Raw genomic sequence first — 26454 nt, forward strand, 5'->3', positions numbered from 1 at the left:
CAGGCAGCCTGGGCCACACCAAATTCAGCAATTTGTCACCGCAGCATGACCCTTGACCCTACCACCACCCCCAATTCAATTCATGTCCCCTAAAAAATTAGGTGTCTTTAATTACTCTCTCTCACAGAAGCTTTGATGAGCTTGGCCTACTTTCTTTAAGATACTTTTAAATAAATAAATAAATAAATAATGAGTCGAATGCATTTAATAAATTATTTTTATATTTTTTTAAATTTCACATTTAATAATTTTTAATGAATTTTAGAAGATTTTGAAAAATTAAAAATTATATATTTTTTTAGAAATCAACATGGGTTGAGTGAATTATTTTAGAAGCAACACGTGCGTGCCTTGTTTGATAATAAAAATATAAGGTAAGGCCAATCCAACCCAATACATTAATAATGAATAGATGTTTCTTATCCTCATCCCAACTCAAATAATACAATTTAAAGGAAACCAAAAGCATAATTATTTTATTACTAAGACTAAGTCAACTATTTTTTAATAAATTTTATTATTTTTATTTATAAAAGTGAAAGATAAAATAAAATTGATAGCGTCTGAACGAGTGTTATATGTGATGTTTGATAGGTAAGTGTAATATTATTTTTTTTATTTTTAAAATTAGAAAGTAAATAATGACGGTACGACACGAAACATGCCTCATAAATATTAGAAACATAGAAACAAAGAGCATGTTTAATTAATGGGGATTATTTTTTTTATATTTTAAATTTATTATTTTTAGGAGATAATGTGAAATTATAAAAAAAATTTATTTAAATTATAAAATAAAAATTATTAGATTATTTATGTACTTATGATTTATGAATATTATAGCAATAAAATAACTTGTAAATTAAGGGTATATTTGAAAAATACGACTATCTAATTAAGAATTGTATATACTTTTCTCAATTAATAGTAGAGATTAATTGTCGTAAAATAAGAACATTTTTTATGATGGTGATTGAAGGAAAAAAAAAAAGGGGAATTAAAAATTATAATCCAACAATCAAAATTAATTTTTACTAAAAAATATCTTCCAATAACTTTGACATTATTATTAATAATATTTCTTAATTTGTCTCCTATGCTTCACTAAATCTTCCACAATTAGAACCTGCTAGAGAAAATTTAACTGTTTAAAAAAATATTAAAAAATAAGTTTGTATTTTTAAAAAAAATTTATTCAAAATGAGGGAAAAAACGGTCGAGGAAACTTGCAATTATCTATTAAAGGAAAACCCCGAAAAAAAAATCTGCAACTTGTTTTGAGAGCTGGAATTGAGAATTAATGGAGGGGGATGGAGATGTGAAATCGCCATTGATGACGTCGACCGAAGCTCAGCGGAAGCTGAGTCATTCCGGAGGCCGACTTCGTCGCCGGAACTCCGTGAACTCGCTGAGGAACGACTTCGTGTCCCGCTTGCCTGATGAGGTCCGCTCCAGCCTCGACGTTGAGTCTTCTTTTCGCTTTGCACCCTCCAGAACATCTGGCTTAAGCAAAGGTTTCCTCTCTCTCTCTCTCTCTCTCTCTCTCTCTGTATTTGTTGCTGAGAAAATGTAGGAGAACAGAGGAAATTATTGAGACTGTTTGGTTGCTGAGAAAATTAATGTTGGAGAGAAAACGAAAATTGTTGAGAGCTGAGAAGGAACCATGTTGAAGTTTGGGGTGCATTCAAAATCAGTCGAGTTCCATGACTCGAAAAGCTTCGAGCTCGAATTGAACTCGCTTAGCAACTTCCACTCACCACTCAATTGGCAATTAAGCTCAATTTCATAATAATAGTAATGTATAGTGCTTTGTGCTTGTATAAAAGATATAATATATCACTTATAAAGTATAGTTTTGAAGACAAAAAAAAAAACTTGATTAGGTTTGATTATAATTACAAGTAGAATTGCGGAATTTGGATTGACTCATCGGAATTACGAGCTGTGCTCAAACTCAAACTTGAAAAAAGTTAAGCTGGGTTGAATTAAGGAGCAAGCCAAGATCGAGTTCGCGAGACTCACTCACACCCTGTTTGCAGTCCGACACTGTTAGTTTAGCCATTTTTTTAATTTAAACTAAAATTTCTATTGTTCAGTTGTGTACTTTTTTCTCCCCCCTCCCCTTTTATTTTATAATTAAGCTCAATCTCTGCAATGGGTTGAATCTGGATGATTATTATATATGAGAAATGCTCTTGCTAAAAATTATCATATGTTACAAATGAATTACTTATTCTTTTGTTAGATTTTAAAAAAGATATATACTTGAATTCATGAGAATGTGTTGTTAATTGAGAAACGTGTGTATTCCATCAAAATTTCAACATCAATACATTCAGCCGTCGTCACTTCTCAAAAGTTTTTCCTCGTCATTTACCAAATATTTCTTTCTCCAACGACTTCTTGGCAATTTATAATATTCCTCGCAGGTAAAAGGGAATACTATGAAAGACAATTTGCTACCTTAAAATCTTTCGAGGAAGTCGATACTGTGGTGGCATCCAACTGTCTTGAGGAGGAAGATTGCGAAGAACAGGCCAAACATGAAAGACTAATGAAGATCTCTAATTACTTAAATGTTGTGCTGCTGGTATTTAAGGTAATGTATGCAGCCTTGCTTGTTTCAAATTTGAACAGAACCTATCATTTATACTCCTAAATGGTTTTTGGGTTGTGAGTTTGATTCATTCTAAGAAATCTTCATTTTCTTGCACTAATAAAACTGCAGCATTGCTTTTTAACTGTTAGAATAGTGTAAATCTTACTGAAGCAAAAGGTGATGTGAGAAGTATTTTTTGTTTTTCATTTTGAATAGTAAAAACAAAGATGAGCTGGCAGTGATTTAGGCTCTATTTGAAACTTGGAAAACAAGGGAAAAAGAAAACAAAAATACGAAGGAATCTACTTTTTCTTGTTTGATTATGAAGGAAATAGAGCAATAATAAAATACATAATAAATAATGAATAAAACTTTCATTTTACATCATGTTGATGTTTCTTCTTCTTCTTCTTCTTAATGAAAATTTGATTACCTCGTATTTTTTTCTCCTTTCCTTTTCTCTGGCAAATCCTTCGATTTGAACGGAGCAATTGTTTTTTTTTTGTCCCACATTGGTAGAATACTCCCACATTAATATAAAAAGTTGTTTTGAATTTTTTATATTATTTGTCCCACATTAGAGAGAAGTGTTTTTTAGACTTAAGATTGAAGTTATAAAAAGAGCTCAACTCTTCATTTGTAAAATACACCTCAAAGTTGTATTTTGTCAAGAAGTAGTGGATTGATCATTGGCGCCCGAGGACCTAGGTAATGCTATACCGAACCTCGTAAATTTCTTGTCTTGTTCTTTTTATTGCTTTATTATTAGTTTCTGCATTACTTTAATTTTCTTATATATTCAATAGGGTGTTTGGCACAAGTGGGGTGCCCGGCACAACAATTGGTATCAGAGCTAGGTTGAATAGTGTTGATACGAAGGTGTTCCTCTGTTAGGATCCTTGATTCCACGTTTGATGCCTAAGAAAGATCTTGTCTAAGCGAGTGCTCAGAAACCATTGCGGCTCAGTCGCTCCCTGGAGGTCGGCCTGGTCAAAGTGGAATTTCATAGGATAAAACAGAGTAGACACAGTTGGTACGTACTATTCATCCTAGGCTTTTTTGCTTTGTTGGTTGCTATTGAATATATAGAAGATGGCAGAAACTAGTGCAGCAGTAGAAGAAACTCTGTCCACACGAACTCCAACCCCTTTGACTTTGACATCATCATCGAAGACGATAGCTAATGCTCGGTTTGAGGTGGAGAAATTTGATGGTACCAATAATTTTGGTATGTGGCAATGTGAGGTGATGGACATCTTGTATTAACAAGAACTAGATATTGCTTTGGATGATAAACCAGTAGATATGGGTGACAGAGATTGGGAAAAGATCAATCGTCAGGCATATGGTACGATTCGTCTGTGTCTTGCCAAAAATTAGAAATATTGTGTTATGAGGGAGACATCTGCAAAGAAATTGTGGAAGACATTGGAAGATACATTTATGACCAAGAGTCTGGAAAATCGGCTCTATTTGAAAAAGAAATTGTTTCGCTTCCAGTATCAACCAGGTATTTCGATTAATGACCACATAAATGTTTTCAATAAAATTTTGGTCAATTTGTTAAATTTGGTTGAAAAGGTGTAAGATGAGGATAAAGCCATATTGTTACTGAATTCTCTCCCTGATGAGTATAAACATTGACCACCACTTTATTGTATGGGAAAGATAAAGTTACTTATGATGCTGTTGGTACTGCGTTGATTAGTACTGAATGCAGAAAGAAAGATTAGAGGGTCCATAAGGAAACAACAGAAGCACTAACAATAAGGGGACGTGCTCAGAGTCGTATGCCTGGAAGGAAGAGTAAATCTCATGGGAGGAGTAAATCTCGTGGGAGACCTACTAAAGATGAATGCGCCTTTTGTCGTGAGAGAGGGCATTGGAAGAAAGATTGCCCTAAATTACAGCAAAAGAATAAGGGCAAAGCACATTCTAATGCCAATATAGCCAATGATGATGGAAGTGAGTCAGATTTTTCTCTTGTTGGAACATCTTCGTCACATTATTTTGGTGAATGGATTTTGGATTCTGGTTGTTCCTATCACATGTGTCCCAATAGGGAATGATTTTCTAATTTTGAAGAATTAGATGGTGGGGTTGTTTTTATGGGAAATGATAATACTTGTAAAACAATGGGATAGGATCAATACAATTGAAATGTCAAGATGGAACTATTAAGACCTTGACTGATGTTAGGTATGTTCCAAGCCTAAAGAAGAATCTGATTTCATTGGGTGCCTTAGAATCTAAAGGGTTCATTATCACTTTGAAAGATGGAACCTTAAAGATTAAATCAGGTGCGCTGGTGGTGATGAAAGGAATAAGAAAAAATAACTTGTATTATTTACAAGGTAGTCAGTTATTGGCTTAGTAGCTGTTGTTTCTGAGAAAGATGTAGGTTCATATACAACCAAGTTATGACATATGCGGTTAGCACATGCAGGAGAAAAATCTTTGCAACAATTAGTTAAGCGAGGTTTGTTAAAAGGTGCAAAGGTGTGCAAACTTAAATTTTGTGAGCATTGCATTTTGGGAAAACAAATTAGAGTGAAATTTGGCATAGCAATTCACCAGACTGAAGGTATTTTAGACTACATCCATACAGATGTATGGGGGCCCACAAAAACTGCTTCGTTGGGTGGTATGCATTATTTTGTCACTTTTATTGATGATTTTTCTAGAAGAGTTTGGGTGTATTCTATGAAACATAAAAATGAAGTGTGTGATATTTTCCTTAAGTGGAAAAAATTAGTTGAAACTCAAACTGAGAAAAAGATTAAATGGCTCGGATCAGATAATGGTGGTGAATACACGAGTGACCCGTTTATGAAGGTATGTCAGGATGAAGGTATTACTCGACACTTCACAGTTTGAAATACACCACAGCAGAATGGGGTTGCAGAGCGCATCAATCGGACTTTGCTGGAGAAAGTTCGATGTATGTTGTCTAATGCTGGGTTAGACAAAAGGTTTTGGGCTGAGGCTGTTAGATATGCGTGTCATCTCATCAATCATCTACCATCATCTGCAATAGGGGGAAAAACACCCTATGAGGTATGGTCTGGAAAGCCTGCTAGTGATTATGATTCTTTACATGTATTTGGTATTATGACTTATTATCATGTTAAAGAATCTAAGTTAGATCCAAGAGCTAAGAAAGCAATATTCTTGGGGATAAGTGCAGGAGTCAAAGGATACTGTCTTTGGTGTCTAGAGACGAAAAAAATGATTTTAAGTAGAGATGTAACTTTTGATGAACTTGCGATGATGAAGAAAACAATACGCAAGGAGTCATGAGTTGAAGAGAAGACTAGTGGTACTCAACAACAGGTGGAGGTTGAGACAATTTTGGGAAACCTAGTGAGAAATGAGACTACACAAGGTAACTCTCCAGTAACGGTGGGGAATAGTATACAAGAGGAGGAGATTTCAATTCGAGAATCTTCACAACAACAAGAACCAATTGTTTCTCAAAGGCCAAGACGAGAAATTTGAAAACCTGCTCGGTACACTGATATGGTAGCCTATACACTTCCAGTTGTGGATGATGATGTTCCTTACACTTTCAAAGAAGTAATGAGGAACTCTGAATCAGACAAGTGGAAAACAGCAATGGATGAAGAAATGCAGTCTCTTCATCAGAATCAGACTTGGGAGCTAGCCCAGCTGTCTAAGGGTAAGAAAGCAATTGGTTGTAAATGGGTTTATGTAAAGAAAGAAGGATTTCCATATGCAAATAATGTTCGCTTCAAAACTAGATTGGTAGCTAAGGGCTACACACAGAAGGAAGGCATTGATTATAAAGAGGTATTTTCTCCAGTTGTTAAACATTCTTCCATTCGAATTTTGTTGGCTTTGGTAGCACAATTTGATTTTGAACTAGTTCAACTCGATGTAAAAACTGCATTTTTACATGGTGATTTGGAAGAAGAAATCTATATGACTCAGCCAGATGGATTTCAGGTTGCTGGAAAAGAAAATTGGATATGTAAACTGGGTAAATCATTGTATGGTTTAAAACAGTCTCCAAGACAGTTGTACAAATGATTTCATCAGTTTATGATGGGTTAGAAGTACATCAGAAATAAACATGATCATTGTGTTTATTTTCGCAGACTACAAAATGGATCTTTTATATATTTAGTCTTGTATGTTGATGATATGTTGATAGCTTCAAAGAATAGGGAAGAAATCAACAAGTTGAAAAGTTAGTTAAATCAAGAGTTTGAGATGAAAGATCTTGATGAAGCAAAGAAGATACTTGGCATGGAGATTCACAGAGACAGAATGAGAGGAAGAGTTAGTTTGTCTCAAAAACAATATTTGAAGAAGGTAGTACAGAGTTTTGGCATGTCTGAGCAGTCAAAACCAATAAGCACTCCTCTTGCTCCTCATTTCAAACTTAGTGCTGCTTTATCTCCTAAATCAGATAAGGAACGTAAGTATATGTCACAGGCTCCTTATGCAAGTGCTGTTGGTAGTCTGATGTATGCAATGGTTTGTACTAGTCCTGATATTTCACAAGCTGTTAGCATGGTGAGCAGGTATATCCATGATCCGGGTAAAGGACATTGGCAAGCTGTGAAATGGATTTTGAGATATATTATGAATACGATTGATATTGGTATAGTATTTGAGAAAAATAGTACTATTGATCAACGTGTTGTTGGATATGTGGATTCGAATTTTGCAGGTGATTTGGATAAACGTCGATCAACTACTGGTTATATTTTTACATTTGCTAATGGTCCAGTGAGTTGGAGGTCTACCTTACAGTCTACCATTGCTTTGTCTACAACAGAAGCAAAGTACATGGCAGCTTCAGAGGCTGTTAGGGAAGCTATTTGGTTGCAGGGTATACTTGAAAATTTGGGAGTTATTCAGAAGCACATTGTTGTGTTCTGTGATAGCCAAAGTGCTATTCATTTGACAAAGAACCAACGAACGAAGCATATTGACGTTCAGTTTCATTTTATACGGGATATTATTAATGGAAGCAAGATACTTCTTCAGAAGATTGCTACAACTGAAAATCCTGCAGATATGTTGACCAAAATTGTGACAACAATCAAGTTCAAACATTGTTTGGACTTGATCAATATCCTGCAAATTTGAATATTTTTGAAAGGTGCAATGATGTGGAACTCCAGAAAATGTTGGTGACTAAAAAATTTGTTGAATTTATCGTCAAGGTGGAGATTTGTTGTTTTTTGTCCCACATTGGTAGAATACTCCCACATAAATATAAAAGGTTGTTTTGAATTTTTTATATTATTTGTCTCACATTGGAGAGAAGTGTTTTTTAGACTTGAGGTTGAAGTTATATAAAGAGCTCAACTCTTCATTTGTAAAATACACCTCAAAGTTGTACTTTATCAAGAAGTAGTGGATTGATCATTGGTACCCGAGGACGTAGATAATTCTATAACGAATCTTGTAAATTTCTTGTCTTGTTCTTTTTATTGCTTTATTATTAGTTTTTGCATTGCTTTAATTTTCTTATATATTCAATAGTAATAGTTGTAGTGTTGGTGTTTGACACAAGTGGGGTGCCCGACAACAGCAACTTATATCTTCGATTAACACATCAAATAATAGAACATGCACCTGGCATTCATGAGCTTCTAATTTGTTTGATGAGTTGATTTAAAACATCTTTTCTCAACTCAATCCGCTGATGTAAAAAAATGTATTTCCTATTGCAGTTATATGCCACAATAAGGAGTGGATCCTTAGCCATTGCTGCATCAACATTGGATTCTTTACTAGATCTCATGGCTGGTGGAATACTTTGGTTCACTCACCTGTCAATGAAAAATATAAATATCTATAAATACCCAATTGGAAAGTTGAGAGTTCAGCCTGTGGGCATAGTCGTATTTTCAGCAATTATGGCTACTCTTGGTATGTTGTTTTGCTTCATGCTTTTTAGGTTAGCTGAGAGTTTATAGCATATATTTACTGTGAATTTCTCTAACCTTATGTTTGGGAAGTGCTTTGGATTTGAATTTTTGTAGATTTGGACAAACTGTAATATGTAAATGTAACTGCATTGAATTTTGCCCAAATCCACTCAAAACCAAATCCAAGTCCTGAAATCCATGCTCCCAAATGCAGCATCAATGAAAAATAACGATACTTAAAAAAAAAAAGGAAACTGATTCTTCACATTTGCAAAATAGCACAACATAGGATGATGCAAAAACATAATGGTCTTTATGATGGGAGGGGGCAAAATTAATGTAACCATATTACTGTATTACACCAACCATAATTGAAGATATTTTCCTTTAATTTTTATTTTTATTCAGCACTGTTTGTAGATCCTGAAATGTTTAATCATTAAATAGTGACTAAATCAGCAATATTAATATTCCACTTATTATGTGTACAACATTTTGGTTATTGTATACATTGGACGGCACTTAGAAATCTACTTAGAAACTGATTTCCTTTATCCCAGCAGCACGAAATTACTTAAAAATTTATTCCCATCAACCGGAGATATACTTTCACTCCCTTTTGGTCTTTATGATACCATGTATGCAATGTGCAAGGATTGGAATTTGTGATTAAAATGCACAGTGACATTTTCCCCCTACAAATGTTTTGCTTAATAAGAGATAGGCTGTGCATATGTAATCAAAGACCCTGAGAAAGAGTTTCTTGGCAATTTCAGAGTTAGAACCAATGGAGAATTCAGGTTCAATAATTGAAATAATTTGAAGGGGTTCTTTGTCGATATAGGAGGTTTTTTGAAAATTGGAAGAGATAGGAGGTAACGAATTTGAAGGAGTGCTGGTTGAAGATGAAGTTTGAGATGAACTGATGAGTTGGAAAGAAGGTTGAGTTTGTTTTGGATTTGGAGGAGAACTTTGAACAATTTGTCTGGGAATATTCCCATGAACTTTACTTACCTTGGGTGTTGAAGATGGACTGAGAGCTTAGTCGTCTGCAGTTTGAATCTTGATATGCCTGAGATCGATTTTTGACCGGAGCTTTATTTTTTCCTTTTTATCACTCATCTATGCTTTGCTTGAAGGAATTCTCTTGAAAGGAAATCTGGCGAAGAATTTGACTCGCCTTTAATAAATTCAATTTGAAAATCAAAACTTGATAAAATTGCTTGCCATCTTGCAAAGATTTGCTTTGAAACCAAATTTTGAACATCCTTTCGTAAAATTTCTTTCGCAGATTTACAGTCAACTCAAAGAAGAAATTCTTTGTTGAAAAGGTCGCCTTGAAATTTTTAAACACATAAAACCATTGATAAAGCTTTTTTAATTTTGGAATAATTAAGTTGTGGACCAGACCAAACCCCTGAGTGGAATCTAACTAGTCTTTCTTGATGATCAATTCTTTGTTTGAGAATCCCTCCATATCCAAGATCCGACGCATTAGTTTCTACAATCATGAAGGCCTTAGGATGTGGGAGATTAAGAACTAGGAGAGACTTTATTTGTTCTTTAACCTTTTTAACAATTTTTGTATGGTTAGGCGACTAGGTAGGAGGATTCTTTTTTAGCCTTTGAAATAATAGGTTGACAATTTTTTTAAGATTTGGAAAGAAATCTGAGACATAATTGAGGCATCCTAGGAATCTTTGTAGTTGATTCTTGTCTTTGATTTCATCTTGTAATTTTTATTTTTATTTTTGTGAATTCAAGCGATCTTTGAATTGACTTAATCATTCCTTGATTGATTTCGTGTCCTATAAATCTAATTGCTATTTGAAAAAGTTTCATTTTTCTTTGAGAAATTACTAAGCCATTTTCTTTAATTATATTAAAGAATTTACTGAGATGTTTGAAATGTTGATCAATACTTTCGGAGAAGATTAGGACATCATCAATGTAGACTATTGAAAATTGAGTATATGGAGTGAATATTTCATTCATGATGTTTTGAAATTCTGATGGTGCGTTTTTTAATCCGAAGGGCATGTAATTCCATTCGTATTGTCCGAAGGGGACATTGAAAGCGGTTTTGTATCGGTCTTCTTCTACAATTTGTATTTGCCAAAATCCCGATTTCATATCAAATTTTGAAAAGATCAATGCGGAGTGGAGACTATTGAGAAGATCTCTTTTATTGGGAATTGGATACCTAATCCATTGGAGGACTTTGTTGAGAGGGTTGTAATTGATAATGAGTCTTGGGACTCCTCTCTTAATTTCAGCTTGAATTTGAACGTAAAAAGCCGAATAGCTCCAAGGGGATTTTGAACCTCAGATTAATCCTTTTTTGAGTAAGGATTGAATTTCTTGTTTACAAAATTCAAGTAATTCTTGATTCATCTGAATAATTATTCATCTTATTTATTGTTTAAAAGATGTCAAAAATGTTCTAAGTCAGAATAACTATTCAAATCAAATCCTTCAAAAGATAAAGAAATAATTTTAGAATTAATAGAAGAAGTCGATGATCTTCCTAAAAAAAAATACCTTGAAAACTCAAAAGGGTTCGAGAAGAAAAGGAAGATGAGTCAAAATTGTTCGGTCCATATAATCTCAACGAAATTCTCAAGAGAGAAATAGAAAAACAGATAACTATCTCTAATTTACAAAAGGAAGTCAAAGAAATCAAAATTCAAATAAAGGAATTACAAACTCAAACAAATAATCTTCAAATAGACAAGATAAACTTTAAAAAGGAATTTCAATTAATAAAAGAAAAATTAAGTTCAAAGAAAGAAGATATTCCTCCTTTAAAGGAAGACAACATGGTCAATAAAATAGAAAGTCAATATTCACCAATGGCAAACCCTTATTAAATTAACAATAAATCAAAGTTTTAGGATTAATTCCAATTCAATATTTTGAAAAAACTACAGAGCAGGTTTATTCTGCTAATCAATCAAAACTAGAAGTCAAATACAAATTATCTAAGGCTCATATCTATAACTCAGATATCTGTCTTAAAACTTCCTTCATAATCGTCAAAAACCTAAGTCAAGAAATGATATTAGGAACCCCATGTAAAATGTTAAAACAACCATTTTATTTCAATATTCACCTCAGAAATATTAGAAGTACAAATAAGATATTTTACTCTCTATTTTCGGTAATTTACAAAACTTAAGGCTAGGATGTCCATCACCTCACATTGCCACATACCAAAATTATTGGTACCATCAAATTTCTCCACCTTAAGCCGAGCATTAGCTATCGTCTTCGATGATGATGTCGAAGTGGACAGCGTTTCTTCTACTGCTGCACTAGTTTCTACAATTTCTATATATTCAATAGCAATCAACAAAGCAAAAGGCCTAAGATGAATAGTACGTACCAACTGTATCTACTCTGTTTTATCTTATGAAATTCCACTTGACCAGACCGACCTCTAGGGAGCGACTGAGCCGCAATGGTCTTTGAACACTCGTTTAGATAAGGTCTTTCTTAAGCATCAAATGTGGAATTAAAGATCCTAATAGAGGAACACCTCCATGTCAACACTATTCAACCTAGCTCTGATACCAATTGTTGTGCCGGGCACCCCACTTGTGCCAAATATCAATACTACAACTACTATTATTGAATATATAAGAAATTAAAATAATGTAAAAACTAATAATAAAATAATAAAAAGAACAAGACAAGAAATTTACGAGGTTTGGTGTAGAATTACCAACGTCATCGGGCACCGATGATCAATCCACTACTTCTTGACAAAATACAACTTTGAGGTGTGTTTTACAAATGAAGAGTTGAGCGCTTTATATAACTTCAACCTCAAGTCCAAAAAACACTTCTATCCAATGTGGGACAAATAATATAAAAAATTCAAAACAACCTTTTGTACTAATGTGGAACTATTCTGCCAATGTTGGACAAAAAAACAACATATGGTTGGGATTCTTTGACCCTTAATTGAAGGGATTTGTATCTATAATCTCTCTCATTTATCTCTAATTTATAGCTCACGCCAACACTCCATTCTTAACTCTTATTTATCCCTTCGTCACTGACCAAGAAGGTATCAAAATTGTATTGAATTTTGCCCAAATCCAAATTCAAGTCTTAAAATCCATGCTCCCAAATGCAACATCAATGAAGTTAAGGATAGTGACAAAAAAAGGAAACTAATTCCTCACATTTGCAAAATAGCACAACATAGGATGATGCCAAAACATAATGGTCTTTATGATGGGAGGGGGAAAAATTAATGTAACCATATTACTGTATAACACCGACAATTGTAGAAATAAGTGCAGAAAAAATTCTTATTTCTGGCCTGTTGAAATAATTGAAGACATTGTTCCTTTAATTTTTTTTTTTATTCAGCACTGTTTGTAGATCCTGAAATATTTAATCATTAAATAGTGACTAAATCAGCGTTATTAATATTCCACTTATTATGTGTACAACATTTTATTTATTGTATACATTGGACGGCACTTAGAAATTTACTTAGAAACTGATTTCCTTTATCCCAAAAGCAAGAAATTACTTAAAATTTATTTCCATCAACCAGAGATATACTTTCACAGTTTCACTCCCTTTTGGTCTTTATGATACCATATATGCAATGTGCAAGGATTGGAATTTGTGATTTTAATGCACAGTGACATTTTCCCCCTACAAATGTTTTGCTTAATAAGAGATAGGCTGTGCATATGTAATCAAAGACCCTGAGTATCAGCAGTTATAACAAACCCAGCTAAATTCCCAACAGATTTATTCCTTTCTGGTTTATTTGAAATTATTCTGTAACCATTTTTTATTCTTTGATTCCCTCTGTAATTGTATATATAAAGGGCTCTGCACTATGAATAAAATATAGCAGACAGTGCAGCTACTGTTCATTGCCTTCTCACACTGAGAAAGCCCACAAAGTTTAAATCTCTTCTTGAAAGAAGGAAAGATAATCATAGCCTTGAAATTTTCACAGGCTTGCAAGTGTTGGTCACAGCTGTAGAGCAACTTGTTGAAGACGAACCTTCTGACAAGATGACCTCGGATCAATTGGTCTGGTTGTATACAATCATGATATTTGCCACTGTGGTAAAACTCATCCTTTGGTTTTACTGTAGAAGCTCTGGGAGTGAGATTGTGCGTGCCTATGCTAAGGTGTTCCTCTCTAGCACTAAAGCTTTTCTATTTGACTTCATTCTTCTCTTTACATTTTCAGTCATGAACCATTTTCCTATTCTGCTTCCCAGGATCATTATTTCGATGTGATAACAAATGTAGTAGGGTTGGTAGCAGCCGTACTTGGCGATAAATTCTACTGGTGGATTGACCCTGCCGGAGCTATTTTTCTATCATTTTATACAATTACAAACTGGTCTGGAACTGTCATGGAAAATGCAGGTAGCTTCTTTTGGCTTCATCAAATTGTATTTTATTTCAAAAAATTTTCAATACTTGATAAAGAAAGTCAAATACGGTTTTCAACAATTTGCGTGCTACAAATTTCTTCATCTTTGTAACTTGCTTATCCTTCTTCAACCATCTTACCCATACAGGTAATTATAATGCTTTGTTATTATTTTCTTTCCAACTAGTAACTGTTTTTCTGATGTCTGGATGTAGTTTCACTAGTGGGACAGTCAGCCCCTCCTGAAGTGTTGCAGAAAATGACATATCTTGTTATAAGGCACCCTCAGGTCAAGCGTATAGACACGGTTCGGGCATACACATTTGGTGTTCTTTATTTTGTGGAGGTTGGCTTTCTTTGCTGTTTACATCCTGTTAATCTCATAGAAGCAGTGTTTGTGTTGTCTTCCTTCAACAGGAGGTCAGCCGTGGTTAGCATACTTTTACTATTAAATGTCTTCTATTAGGGTTGTGTGACTTAAACATTAAAGCTACAAAACGTTAAAAAGTTTTTTTCAAGTTAAGGAACAAGTCATCTTTCATGTTAATATTTATTGACATTAAGCTTTTGCCTTTTATGATAGAAAAGATTAAGAAAGAAGAAAATAAGGTGGAAATCAAGTTTCCTTATTTCCCATCTAACCTCAAATATGAACAAATGATTAAAAATTAAGAAAATTAAAGGTTATTGGCATGTAAAATAAAAAATATATATTTTTTAAAATTTTCTATATATTTTGTTTTCTTTTCCATGTTTTTTCACTTGAGACAAAGTGAATTGTTTCATATCCTCCTTTCTTTTCATTTATGTTTTCCAAGTTCGCAAACAAAGCTAATGTTTCATGCATCATCTTGACATTATTCTCAAAGAAAGAACGTTGGCTCATTGAGTCATGCTCTTGTCTTTTAATGGCACACTTGCATCACTTCCCACCAAGAAAATTGCATATTACTGCCTTTTAATGTCAGATATGCATGCACACACGCACGCGCGCGCGCGCACACACACTTTTTCTTTTTAATAATAAAAGAGGGCGGCACCTTCTTTCTTTATTAGAAAAACCCTCACTTATGACGGAGGAATACCGTGGTTCCAGCAAATCAAGTTACAAACAAATAAAAAAGAAACGTAATGAAAACGAAATGAAGGCAAAATGATACATTAGACTCTTAAATTAGGAAGACCAATTTTGTCAAGTCGTATCATGCCTCTAACTAGATTAGGTAAAGAAGCAAACTCCAGATATCTCATAGTGATGCATTCCTCTCCTTGACGTGCTAAGAAGTTCACAGCCTTATTTCCTTCTCTGAATTGGTGAGCAATGGTGAAATTAATCATGGAAAGAGTCTCAAGAAGCTATTCCCAAAAATCTTACAAATACCATACCATGCATATCCGAGAACGAACCCAGTCAACCACTACATTAGAGTCACATTCAATCTTCACGTTCATATAACCCATCTCTTTGCACATCTGCACTCCCTCCGTCAGGGCTCTAAGTTTGGCTTTATTATTAGTGCCCTAGTCAAAGAAGGAAGAATAAGCACCCAGGAAAGCTCCATTGCAATCTCGAATCACTCCACCCCTTCCACATGTCCCTGGGTTCCCATGACAACTACCATCTACGTTCAACTTTACGGACCCAACCCGAGGGTTCCCCCACCTAACAACACAAGGAGTCCATGCCTTGGAGAGATAATTGGAATTTCAAGAGCACTTAGAACTTTGCTATCTTGAGTGGAAAGGGATTCGCTTGATCTCATATTCTCTGAAATCCTCCTAAGTCATACCTTGATTGTCAACCAAACTCCTTCAGCCGATTCCTTAGCACCTTCCATTCAGACTCTACAACGACGCACCCAAAGTCTCCAAATTATTAAACTCGGCAAGATACCAATGATTACACCCCTCTGAGTCGATTTTTTAGCATAAGTAAACCATTGTTGTCCACAACAAATCCAAAAAACTGCAGTCGTACGAGGAACCCCCAAGGCTGTAGCGACAAAATCCCAAACCTTCACAGCAATCTCACTCACACAAAGCACATAATTCAAGGTTTCTGTTTGCCCCAACTTGCAACAATTACACTAAGAAGTAAGACCAATTCCTGAGGATTGAACTTTCTCATCCAACGGCAACCTATCAAATATTCGAACTATTATCATCGGTGTGAATTTTGTCAAGTTGCAACAATTTCTTATCCAACACTTCCCGAATCTAATGATATCTAACATCAATATGTTTTGACTTTGAATGGAAGATAGAATTCTTGCTCAAATGATTGCACTTTGGCTATCACAATAAAGAAGATATCTTTCTTGTTCCATGCCCAACTCTTTCAAGAATCTATTCAACAAACGCAATTCTTTACAAGTTTCGGTAATGGTAATAAACTTAGTTTCCATAATTGATAGAGCAACACATTTTTGTAATTTTAATTGTCATGTCACAGCTCCCCCTATAAAAGTCATCAAATAACCCGAAGTTGATTTTCTAGAATTAACATCACCAGCCATGTTGACATCCGTAAATCCATGGAGCATAGATTTACCATTTCCAAAGGACAAATACACCTTTAAAGTGTCTCTAAGGTATTGGAGAATCCATTTTACCACTAACCAATGCTCCTTTCCCGAATTAGAGAGAAATCGACTAACAACTCCAACGGCATGAGCTAAATCTGATCTTGTGCTAACCATTGCATACATTAAATAACCAACGGCCGAAACATAAGGAATTTTCTTCATATTTTCCTTGTCTTTCTCACTTGTAGGACTTTGTTTTGTACTAAGCTTGAAGTGACTAGCAAGTGGGCAACCAATGGGTTTTGCTTTATCCATATTGAACCTCTCAAGCACTTTTTCAATGTACCTTTCTTGAGACAACCAAATTTGCCCATTTTAATGGTCACGAACAATTCTCATGCCAAGAATTTGCTTTGCCAGTCCCAAGTCTTTCATAGCTAAAGACTTGCTCAACTCCAACTTCAACATGTCAATCTTGGAGAAGTCTTGTCTACAACGAACATATTATCAACATAGAGTAAAAGAATAATATAAGTACCTTTCGGAAATTTTTTAACGAACACACAATCATCCAAAGAGGTTTTTGAGTAACCTTGATCAATCATCAAAGAATCAAATTTCTTGTACCATCTCTGTGGTGCTTGCTTCAATCCATACAAACTTTTCTTTAATTTGCACACTAAAGTCTCTTTCCCTTATTGTTTGAAGTCTTCAGGTTGTTCCATATAAATTTCCTTTTCCAAGACACTATGTAAGAAAATGGAATTTACATCTAGTTGCTCAACTTCTAAATTCAATTTTTCCGCCATGCCAAGAACACCCCGAATAGGTCACATCTTCGCAACCAGTGAGTATATTTTATCAAAGTCAATTCCCTTTTTCTGACCAAAGCATTTTACCACAAGCCTAGCCTTCTACTGAAGATTCTTTTTATCATTTTTCAACCTAAACACCCATTTTTTTTTCATAACTTTCTTTCCATAAGGAAGTTTAAACAAATCATAAGTATGATTGTCAACTATAGACTTCATTTCCTCTTGCATAGCCTTCATTTATTCAACTTTATTTTCATGTTTCATGACTTCTTGATAGCTTTCGGGCTCCCCTTGATCCATTAGAGTAACATAATTACTTGATGAATATTTAGTTGAAGGTCTTGACTCTTTTGAAAACCTTCTCAATGGAGCTTGCTCTTGAACTTGTTGCTTCTCCTCATTTTCATCTTCAACATCATTAGGAATTTCATCATTTGCAACATCTTCAAGAGGTAGATGAACACCTTTCATATTTTCATCATTTTCCAAAAGTGGAGAAGGTGACTCTAGGTCAACAAAATCATTCCCATTAGATTGTGGTTGCTCAACCGTACCAAAATCTTCAATTGTTTGATTTTCAAAAAATACAATATCCTGGCTTCTAAGAACTTTCTTGTCAACCGAATCCCACAATCTATATCCAAATTCATCATGCCCAAAGCTAAGAAAAATACATTGCCTTGTCTTGTCATCAAATTTGAATCTTTCATCTTTTGGAATGTGAACAAATGTCCGACAACCAAACACTTTCAAGTGATCATAAGTGACATCCTTACCTTTCCAAATTTTTTTGGGAACTTTACCAAGTAGAGGAGTTGAAGGAGACAAATTAATCAAGTCCACTGTCATCCTTATTGCTTCACCCCAAAATGATTTTGGTAACTTCGCATGAAAGAGAATACATTTCATTCTCTCCACTATGGTGCGGTTCATCCTTTCGGCAATTCCATTTTGTTGAGGGGTTTTCTTGATGATCTTTTGATGTCTAATGCTTTGGCTATAACAATATGCATCAAATGGGTTAATGTACTTTCCACCATTATCCGAACGCACACATTTCACCTTCTTTCAGGTCTCCCTTTCAACTTTGACCTGAAAATGCTTAAACACATCTAAAACTTGATCTTTAGTTTTCAAAGTATAAGCCTAAACTTTTCTTGAACAATCATCAATAAAAGTAACAAAATAAAGTATACCACCATGAGACTTAACTTTCAAAGGACCACATACATAAGAATGTACCAAATCTAGAACATTAGATTTTTTTAGTTACAAACTTTGTACGAAAAGGAGCTCTATGTTGTTTACCTATTAAACAATGAATACAAGCTTTAAAAGGGGTACCTTTCATCCCGAGTAGAAGCTTATTTTTAAACAAAAGTTACATTCCTTTTTCACCCATGTGCCCAAGCCGCTTATGCCACAAATCGGTAGAAGAGTGACTCTTAATTGCATTCATAATACCATTGTATTATGACCAATTTTACCTTGCATCATGTAAAGTGTACTAGTCTTCTTACCTTTAGCCACCACCATATTACCCTTTGTGAGCTTCCATTTTTCATCACCAAAATGGTTGTCAAACACTTCATCATCAAATTTTCCAGTAGATATCAAATTTAATCGAATGTCGGGTACATGTCTCACATCTTTGGACACCAACTTGCATCCAAGATTTGTTTCCAAGCAAACATTTCTCATGTCAACAATTTTTGATAAACCTTCATTTCTCATCCGAACAACTCCATAACTTTTTTTGGAATAGGAAGTGAAGAAATCTTCCATGATGCACCGGAATCAATAACCCAATTAGTCTCTTGACTTGTCAAATTAATGCAACTTTCATCACAAACAATCATAAGATGCAACTAAAGTTGTGTCTTCATGTTTTTTCTCAAAATTTTTCTCTTTGTTTTGCTCATTGAATTTCAATTTTCTACACTCCTGCTTCATATGCCCTTTCTTATGACAATAGTGACACTCAATATCTTTTTTTGAAACTGAGCTTGACTGGCCTTTTAATTTATCATAACGGTGAGGAGATCTACACTTGCTTCTACCTCTCTCCCGATTTTCTGTTATAAGTATCTTTGAATGAGAAGAGCCGACTGATTTTCTTTTTATTTCTTTATTCAACAAGCTATTAGTTACTTGGTTCATACTAACAATTCCATCGGAAGCCAAGTTACTAACTGTCACAACTAAAGTCTCCCAACTTTCTGGCAAAGAGTTAAGAAGCATTAGGGCCTGCAACTCATCATCAAAAATTATTTTCATAGTAACAAGTTGATTTATAATATTTTTCATCTCATTCAAATGTTCGGTAATAAGACCATCATCTTTATATTTCAAGTTCGTCAATTTTCGGAAAAGAAAAATTTTATTTGTAGCCGACTTTTTATCATAAAGACCCTCCAATTTTTTCCACAATTCATATGCCAAAGTTTCGATAGAAACATGATGAAAAACACTATTATCAATCCATTGACGGATGACGCCAACAATTTTTCTATTAAGCGTATTCCACTCATCATCACTCATGTTTTGAGGCTTTTGGTTATCACCCTCAATAGGTCCATCTAGATCTTTGTAAAATAAAAGATCTTGCATTTTTATTTTTTTAGTTACCTAATTGCTTCCATTGAAACTTATCATACGGCTAACATTACCATCCGTGATTTACATCATTCTAATGAGTTCAAATAACACTACTTTGATACCACTTGTTGGGTGGTTTTGGGCCTTCGCAATCCCAAAAGCCAACTCATGGGGTGAGACTTTCCCTTATATTTAATAACTTACCACCAGCCCCTTCACATCTCAAGTGGGATAATCCCAACATGAATTACTTCATATTCTCCTCCTTTTCTCTCATGCTTACCAAGTTTTTTAACGGTTTATGTTTCATTCATCGTCTTGAAATCCTTTGCACAGAAAGCATGATGGTGCCTTCTAATACCAGATAAAATATTTCTTTTCTTTTGGTAAGTTCTATGAATACTATTATTTTGTATTGACTGAGTAATACATACCGTTGCAGGTTGACATTGAACTCCCAGAAGAGCTGCCCTTGAAAGAAGCACATGCCATTGGAGAGACTTTACAGATAAAGATAGAGAAACTCCCTGAGGTTGAGCGTGCATTTGTTCATCTTGATTATGAATGTGAGCACAAGCCAGAGCACTCTGTCCTCAGTAGGCTCCCCAACAATTAAAAGACTTAATTTTGTTGAGTTTTCAGGTGACTATTGGCCAGGCACAATTTTTTTTTATAAATATTTCGGATATGTTTAATCGTGGAACAGTTTTTATTTTCTATTTTCTATTTTCTAAATATTTACTAAAAAATTACATTATTTTTCAACTTTTCTATATATGTATGGAAAACTTGAAACACGTATTTTTGGGTATGTCGTTTCGGTTATGATTCCAGGATTCAGTGTTTGGCCTCCTATCGGGTTTTTGCTGCTGGGTGTTTCAAAGGGTTTTTGTTGTTCGATTTATGACGTGATCGGTTGGCCATGCTGTTTTGATTTTTTTTTTTTTTAAGAAGGATTGCTTATGTTCCTTGTTGTACAAGTTTTTCTTCTTAATTAATTCTTCTTTCGATCAAAAAAATATTTTAAATTGTGTTTCATTGTGGAAAAAAAAAAAACCGTTTTTATTTTATTTTATTTTATTTTATTTTGTTTTACAAGGAATTAAAAGATATTACCTTATTTTTCAAATTTTTAACATTTATGGAGAAAACTTGGAAATTTTTTTAGTTATTGTTTTCCCATCTCTCCACAACGACGATGAAAATACATTTTTATAGTTTTTTGAAAATTTAGAAATAAAAAATAAACATTGTTTTTCATAACTAAACAAAATAAAATTATTTTCTATAACCAAACAAGTTCCGAGCATGATGCACTTACGGATTTTCGAAGCGCGGAAGTAAAGGATGTATTCTCAAGGACGAGTAAACAAATTTTATTATGTATTTTCCTCTCTTTATTTTTACTTGAACTAAAGAATTAATCAATGACATGAACATAAATGGTGAGGCACAAAGCAATTATGCATGGTATTGTGCCATTGAGCCATTCCAATATGAAACTCCTTTCACAGTGAGTCAAATCCTTACCTATGAATTATTATGAGACATTCATGGTCCAAACAGAAAGCATCAATGTTGCATAATGACCAATTCTAACTGTGCAAAGGGTTTCTTTCACAATCAAATTTACAGGCCATCTCTCTCTCTCTCTCTCTCTCAAATGTTCATCAGATATTTGGCAGTTTGGATCAAGAATTTTGCTTTATTTTTTATTATATTTTTTTATATAAATACAATTAAAAATAAAACTTTGTTTTAATATGATTCAAAAATAATAAGAACTAATTAATGATGAGTAAATTTAAAATTTTGTTCATAAATTTGATGTATTTTTTACTTTCTTTTTTTTTTGATAAACAAAGATAGAAAATATAAATTTCTTGACAATTTTCTTTTCTATTTTCAATGTTTTATGAGTTCCAAACCAAACTTGGCATGCTGGGAACCTTATGATTCTACTGCGGCATGAAATCGATTGCACTCTAAAACATTAAGAATTGAAAAGTTTATGATCAAAATAATTGAACAATTGCTAGAAAACCAATTATTCGAACCAATTATTTGCATTTTCAAGTGGTTAATGTATCCATGGAGAATCTTAGAGCTTACTTTCATAGAGCCACCATCCCAAAGTTGTGAGTTAGCTTAAGTTATCATTTAACATCAATTCATCATTCAATTTGGCCAAAAAAATGAAATTGCACCCACTCTTCCAAAAAAGGATCGGCACTAAACCAAGTTTTACACACCTAAACCAACTTCTTCTTCTTCTTCTTTTAATGTAAAATGCTTAATCAAACCAAATCTCATTACTAAAGAGAAATTGGACAAAAGACACTAACCTCTCCTAAAGTTAAGCAAAGAGACTCTTGAGTCTAATCTTTCATGAGTTTTCAAAAATTTCAAAAACCTCCCCTAAGGTTTCAAGAATTATAAAGACTTTCGCTGAGATTTGTCAAAAAGACGCAAACATTTTCTTATATTTTGTAAAAAAGAATAAAAATTTAAGGACATATTTATATCTTTTTAGCAAACATCAAGAGAAGTTTGGGACATTTTTGAAATCTCGAGAGGGCCAATGAAAATTTTGAAACTTTAGGGAAGGTCCTTGTCTTTTTAACAAATTTCAAGGGAAGTGAGTTTCTTTTGTTCTTAAAAATTTAACCAAAATTGAATAGGTTTCCTTAATTCAATTTAGCAAATTTGTCTTGCTAAGGTCGTTGAGGTTTGGATTTAAGCAACTTATGACATAAATCGCACACGCAATAACCTATATACTCAATTTGATTCTTTTTTTTTCCGAATTTTTTCACAAAATGAAACCAAAACCCAAACTAAGTGCTTCTATTTAAGAGTTTCAATCAAATGGAGCAAACCAATTAAAAACCCGACCTGTAACACCCCAACCCCGAGGGGTCTGGGATAATAACTTTTTACTACTGATTTACAGTGGAAGCAAATAAACTCAATTATTATTATACCAGAGCGCTAATTATCCATATTACAATCATTTATTTTAAAAGAAAAAAAATTACACAAGCATAAATATTTGGCATCATACTAATATTTCTAATAAATCTTTATTTTTTTATCCCCACCCGCATACTTGTTAAGCTTGATTTTCGACATGCCCTTCAGAGTTATCTGAAATAAAAACATGATTGGAGTGAGACGACGCTCAGTAAGTAAATAAGATTATTATTAGTGTGTGACCAAAATGAGTTTTTTTTAAAAAATTTCGTAAAACTATATTTAATACTATAACTTCAAAATTGCTTCTAGAATAAATATAAATTTAAAAATTTCTGCATAAAATTTTTGTCATCAATTACAATAGTAAAATTTTATAATCATATACTATAACTGTTAAATTAAACTTTTAACTTTAAAATTGTATAAATATTTAATGATAAATATACATATACTTTTCCTTACACGTTTTCTTTAGATCGTCATTTAAGCATAAGAATGATCTTTTTCATGTAAACTTACATTTTTCCTTCAAATCATCAATAACTTTGTATACGTAATTAACTATGTATAAACATATATTGTAAAAACCACCCTTAGGCCTATTTGCCGTAAGTCATGTTTACCCCCATGACTGAGTTGTGCGGTCCGAAAACTGGACTTAGCTGGCTGGCCGACCAAACTAAATCAACGTACGTAAACTTTAAGTGAGATTTTCCTTATTAAGTCTTGATCCAGAACCAGGTGTGCACTCAGGAGAAATCCACTAACATAAATAACCATTTTGTAAACAGTGTGGATGCACTCTGATCCGTTTAAACTTTAAGCTGCGGTACCGAACATCTGTAACTTTGAACTTGCTTAGCCATAAGGGGTTTTAAAATCATCTTATTATAATTTATGTAATTTAAAATAATCTCGTGAAAATCTCATCTTTACTCATATTTTCATAAAAAATGTAACGTGAAAATAAACTCATGCCACACAATTTTTGTATTAAAAATATATATAATCTTTTTTTTTTTTAATAGAAAGAAATGCTGAAAATTTACCCGAGGGGATTAGAACATTTCTTAACCCAAAAATAGATGCAAGTATATTAAAGATAGAACTGATATAATTAAATTGCGTAAAAATAAACTCATGAAAATTTTGTGGAACTAATTAACATAATTGAAATTTACTTATAAAATAAATTCGGGTATGAATTTTAAATAAAAAAAAACTAATATAATCAAAATTTACTTATATTCTTCCTTACGAACACTGTAACTATTTTTAAGAAATGAGATCGGAAAGAGTAGGTGATTGAGAACTTGTTCAAAAATTCTCTCTCCACCACAAATTCTTTCACTCACTAATCCTTCTTTTCCTTGGAAAATTGTTGTGAAAAATGAATGTTGAGAGTTTCCTATTTATAGGAAAATTTTGGGGAAGAAATTGAATTTATAAAAGTGTGGAGAGATGGCTGAAATTATAATTTTTTTAAAATTAAAGAATGGGCAAGGGATGGGCAAGGTATGGGATGGGGATGGAGGCCATGTGGGAGTGCTTGCCACCATTCCCATTAAATAAATTTTTAGTTAACTACTTACCTAATTAATTAATCAATTAGTTAATTAATTATTTTATTATTTTATTATTTTTCTCAATCATTATTATCATTGTTATTACTTTTAAACTATTTTTAGTATTTATTTATTTTATTATTTATTTTTGAACAAGAATTAAATTTAAATTTTGAAAACTCATGTGAGCCCCACATGGTCTTGTGGGCCCCACCTAATCTTGTGGATTCCACACAACTTCAAGACTCAAATGGATCCTACGTAATTCCAATAATTCTCATACGATTTTATGAGCCCTACACAACTTCGAGACTCGTCCACACGGCTTCGGAACTCATGTGGGCCTCAGACAGTCTTGTGGGCCCCGCATAGGATGCCTATATTATTATTATTTTATCATATATTTCTGTAAATTATGTCAGTCAAAACATTATTTTATGTACTTATTTACGTGTACAAACAGTGTTTATTTTGTTTATCCTATGAAATTCCATTTTGACCAGACCGACCTCCAGGGAGCGACTGAGCCGCAATGGTCTCTGAGCACTCGCTAAGACAAGGTCTTTCTTAGGCATCAAACATGGAATCAAAGATCTTACAGAAAAACACTTCTGTATTGATGTTAACTTAATGACCATTTTTATTATTTTATTATTATTGTACTTTAATCATATATATATTTTTGGGTCATCACACGACTGACTCAACACGACTCAATTTAGCAAGGTTAGATTTTTTATTTTTTATTTTATTTTTTTCAGAATTCAATAGTTTTCTTACACAATTAGACCCCTAGACCACCATAGCTTTGACAATTATTGTCTAATAAGCTCTGGTTAATTACAATAATAACAACAAAATCAAGCCGTAAGTCTCATTAGGTGGGGTCGGTTATATGAATATATTCAAGAATCAACTTTTGATTCACCCAAAATCTCTTTTTTGCTATCTTTTTAATGTAGCTAATTAATCTACTCTAAAGAGTATTTGTATCTATCACATCCTTTATAGTCTAATCCTCATCTTTGATCATTTTATCTTTAAATTTTATTATGCTTTCTCCCATTAAGTTCCACCACCTATGTAGAGACCCGAACCCGTAAAATGAGAAAAGGCTAAAAATATAATTTTAGCAAGCTTCGTTAATGAAGCCAAAGTTCTCGTCAACGAAGGCCCTTCTGCAATTCGTCGCCGAAATTCAGAGCCTCGACAACAAAGAGATTCTGACCGACATGAAAAATATCGGACAAGGGTTTGTCAACGAAGGGAAGAGATTCGTCGACGAAGAGCCTTCTATGGCTCGTCGACGAAGGCACCATTCGTTGACGAGTTTGACTGGGTCAAGGGGTCTATAAATATCATTTTTTGTTGCTTAAGGCTAAGAAATTCAAAACACACACACACACACACTCTCTCTCTCTCTCTCTCTCTCTCTCTCTCTCTCTCTCTCTCTCTCTCTCTCTCTCTCTCTCTCTCTTCAATTTCTCAGCTATTCGTCACCTGAACCCACAATCCGATGTTACTACATGGATCAAGGGGAAAATCTCTACAATTATAGTGGATTGGATCTTCGTTTTGAGGACTTCTGAGTTTTATCCCGAAATTGAGGTAAGGGTCTAAGTTCGTTTTTTGTTCGGTAGATCTGTAGTAAATAGGATTGCATTGAAGTACTATTCTTCGATTTATAGGTTTTGAGAACTCGATTCGTTGTTTTGGGAGCCGTATAGTTTGTATTTTGAAATTCAGAAAAATGTAAGGGAATTTGTTTACATCCGTCTTTTTAGAAAACTAAACAGCTAAAAAATTAGCTTATGTTTATATGCACGTATTGACTGCTTATTTGCTAAGTTTCACCAAGTAAAAATATCGTTTTTACAATTTTTTGATTTTGTTAAAAATGAGAGCTTTGGCGTATGATCTCCAAACTTTTCAAAACTTCTTCATTTGTATTAATCTTAACGTAGGAGATGTTTGAACCCTTTATTTTTCATTTAAATGATATTTATCGAGTTATATGCTATGTAGTGGATTTTTGATTAAATGAGTGTGACATA

General features: G+C 33.6%; 1 protein-coding gene across 1 annotated transcript; it reads left to right on the forward strand.

Annotated features, from left to right (window-relative positions):
- Positions 1–1098: 1098 nt before the first annotated feature.
- On the forward strand, positions 1099–20656 carry LOC131149302 (metal tolerance protein 4-like). The gene is made up of 7 exons (XM_058099644.1): positions 1099–1514; positions 2430–2599; positions 8308–8506; positions 13493–13671; positions 13764–13914; positions 14137–14267; positions 20302–20656. The coding sequence occupies exons 1-7, from the start codon at positions 1301–1303 to the stop codon at positions 20473–20475; spliced, it is 1218 nt and encodes a 405-aa protein (XP_057955627.1). The 5' UTR covers positions 1099–1300; the 3' UTR covers positions 20476–20656.
- Positions 20657–26454: the final 5798 nt, after the last annotated feature.

The sequence above is a fragment of the Malania oleifera genome, chromosome 2, assembly GCF_029873635.1.
Source record: "Malania oleifera isolate guangnan ecotype guangnan chromosome 2, ASM2987363v1, whole genome shotgun sequence".
Lineage (NCBI taxonomy): Eukaryota > Viridiplantae > Streptophyta > Magnoliopsida > Santalales > Ximeniaceae > Malania > Malania oleifera.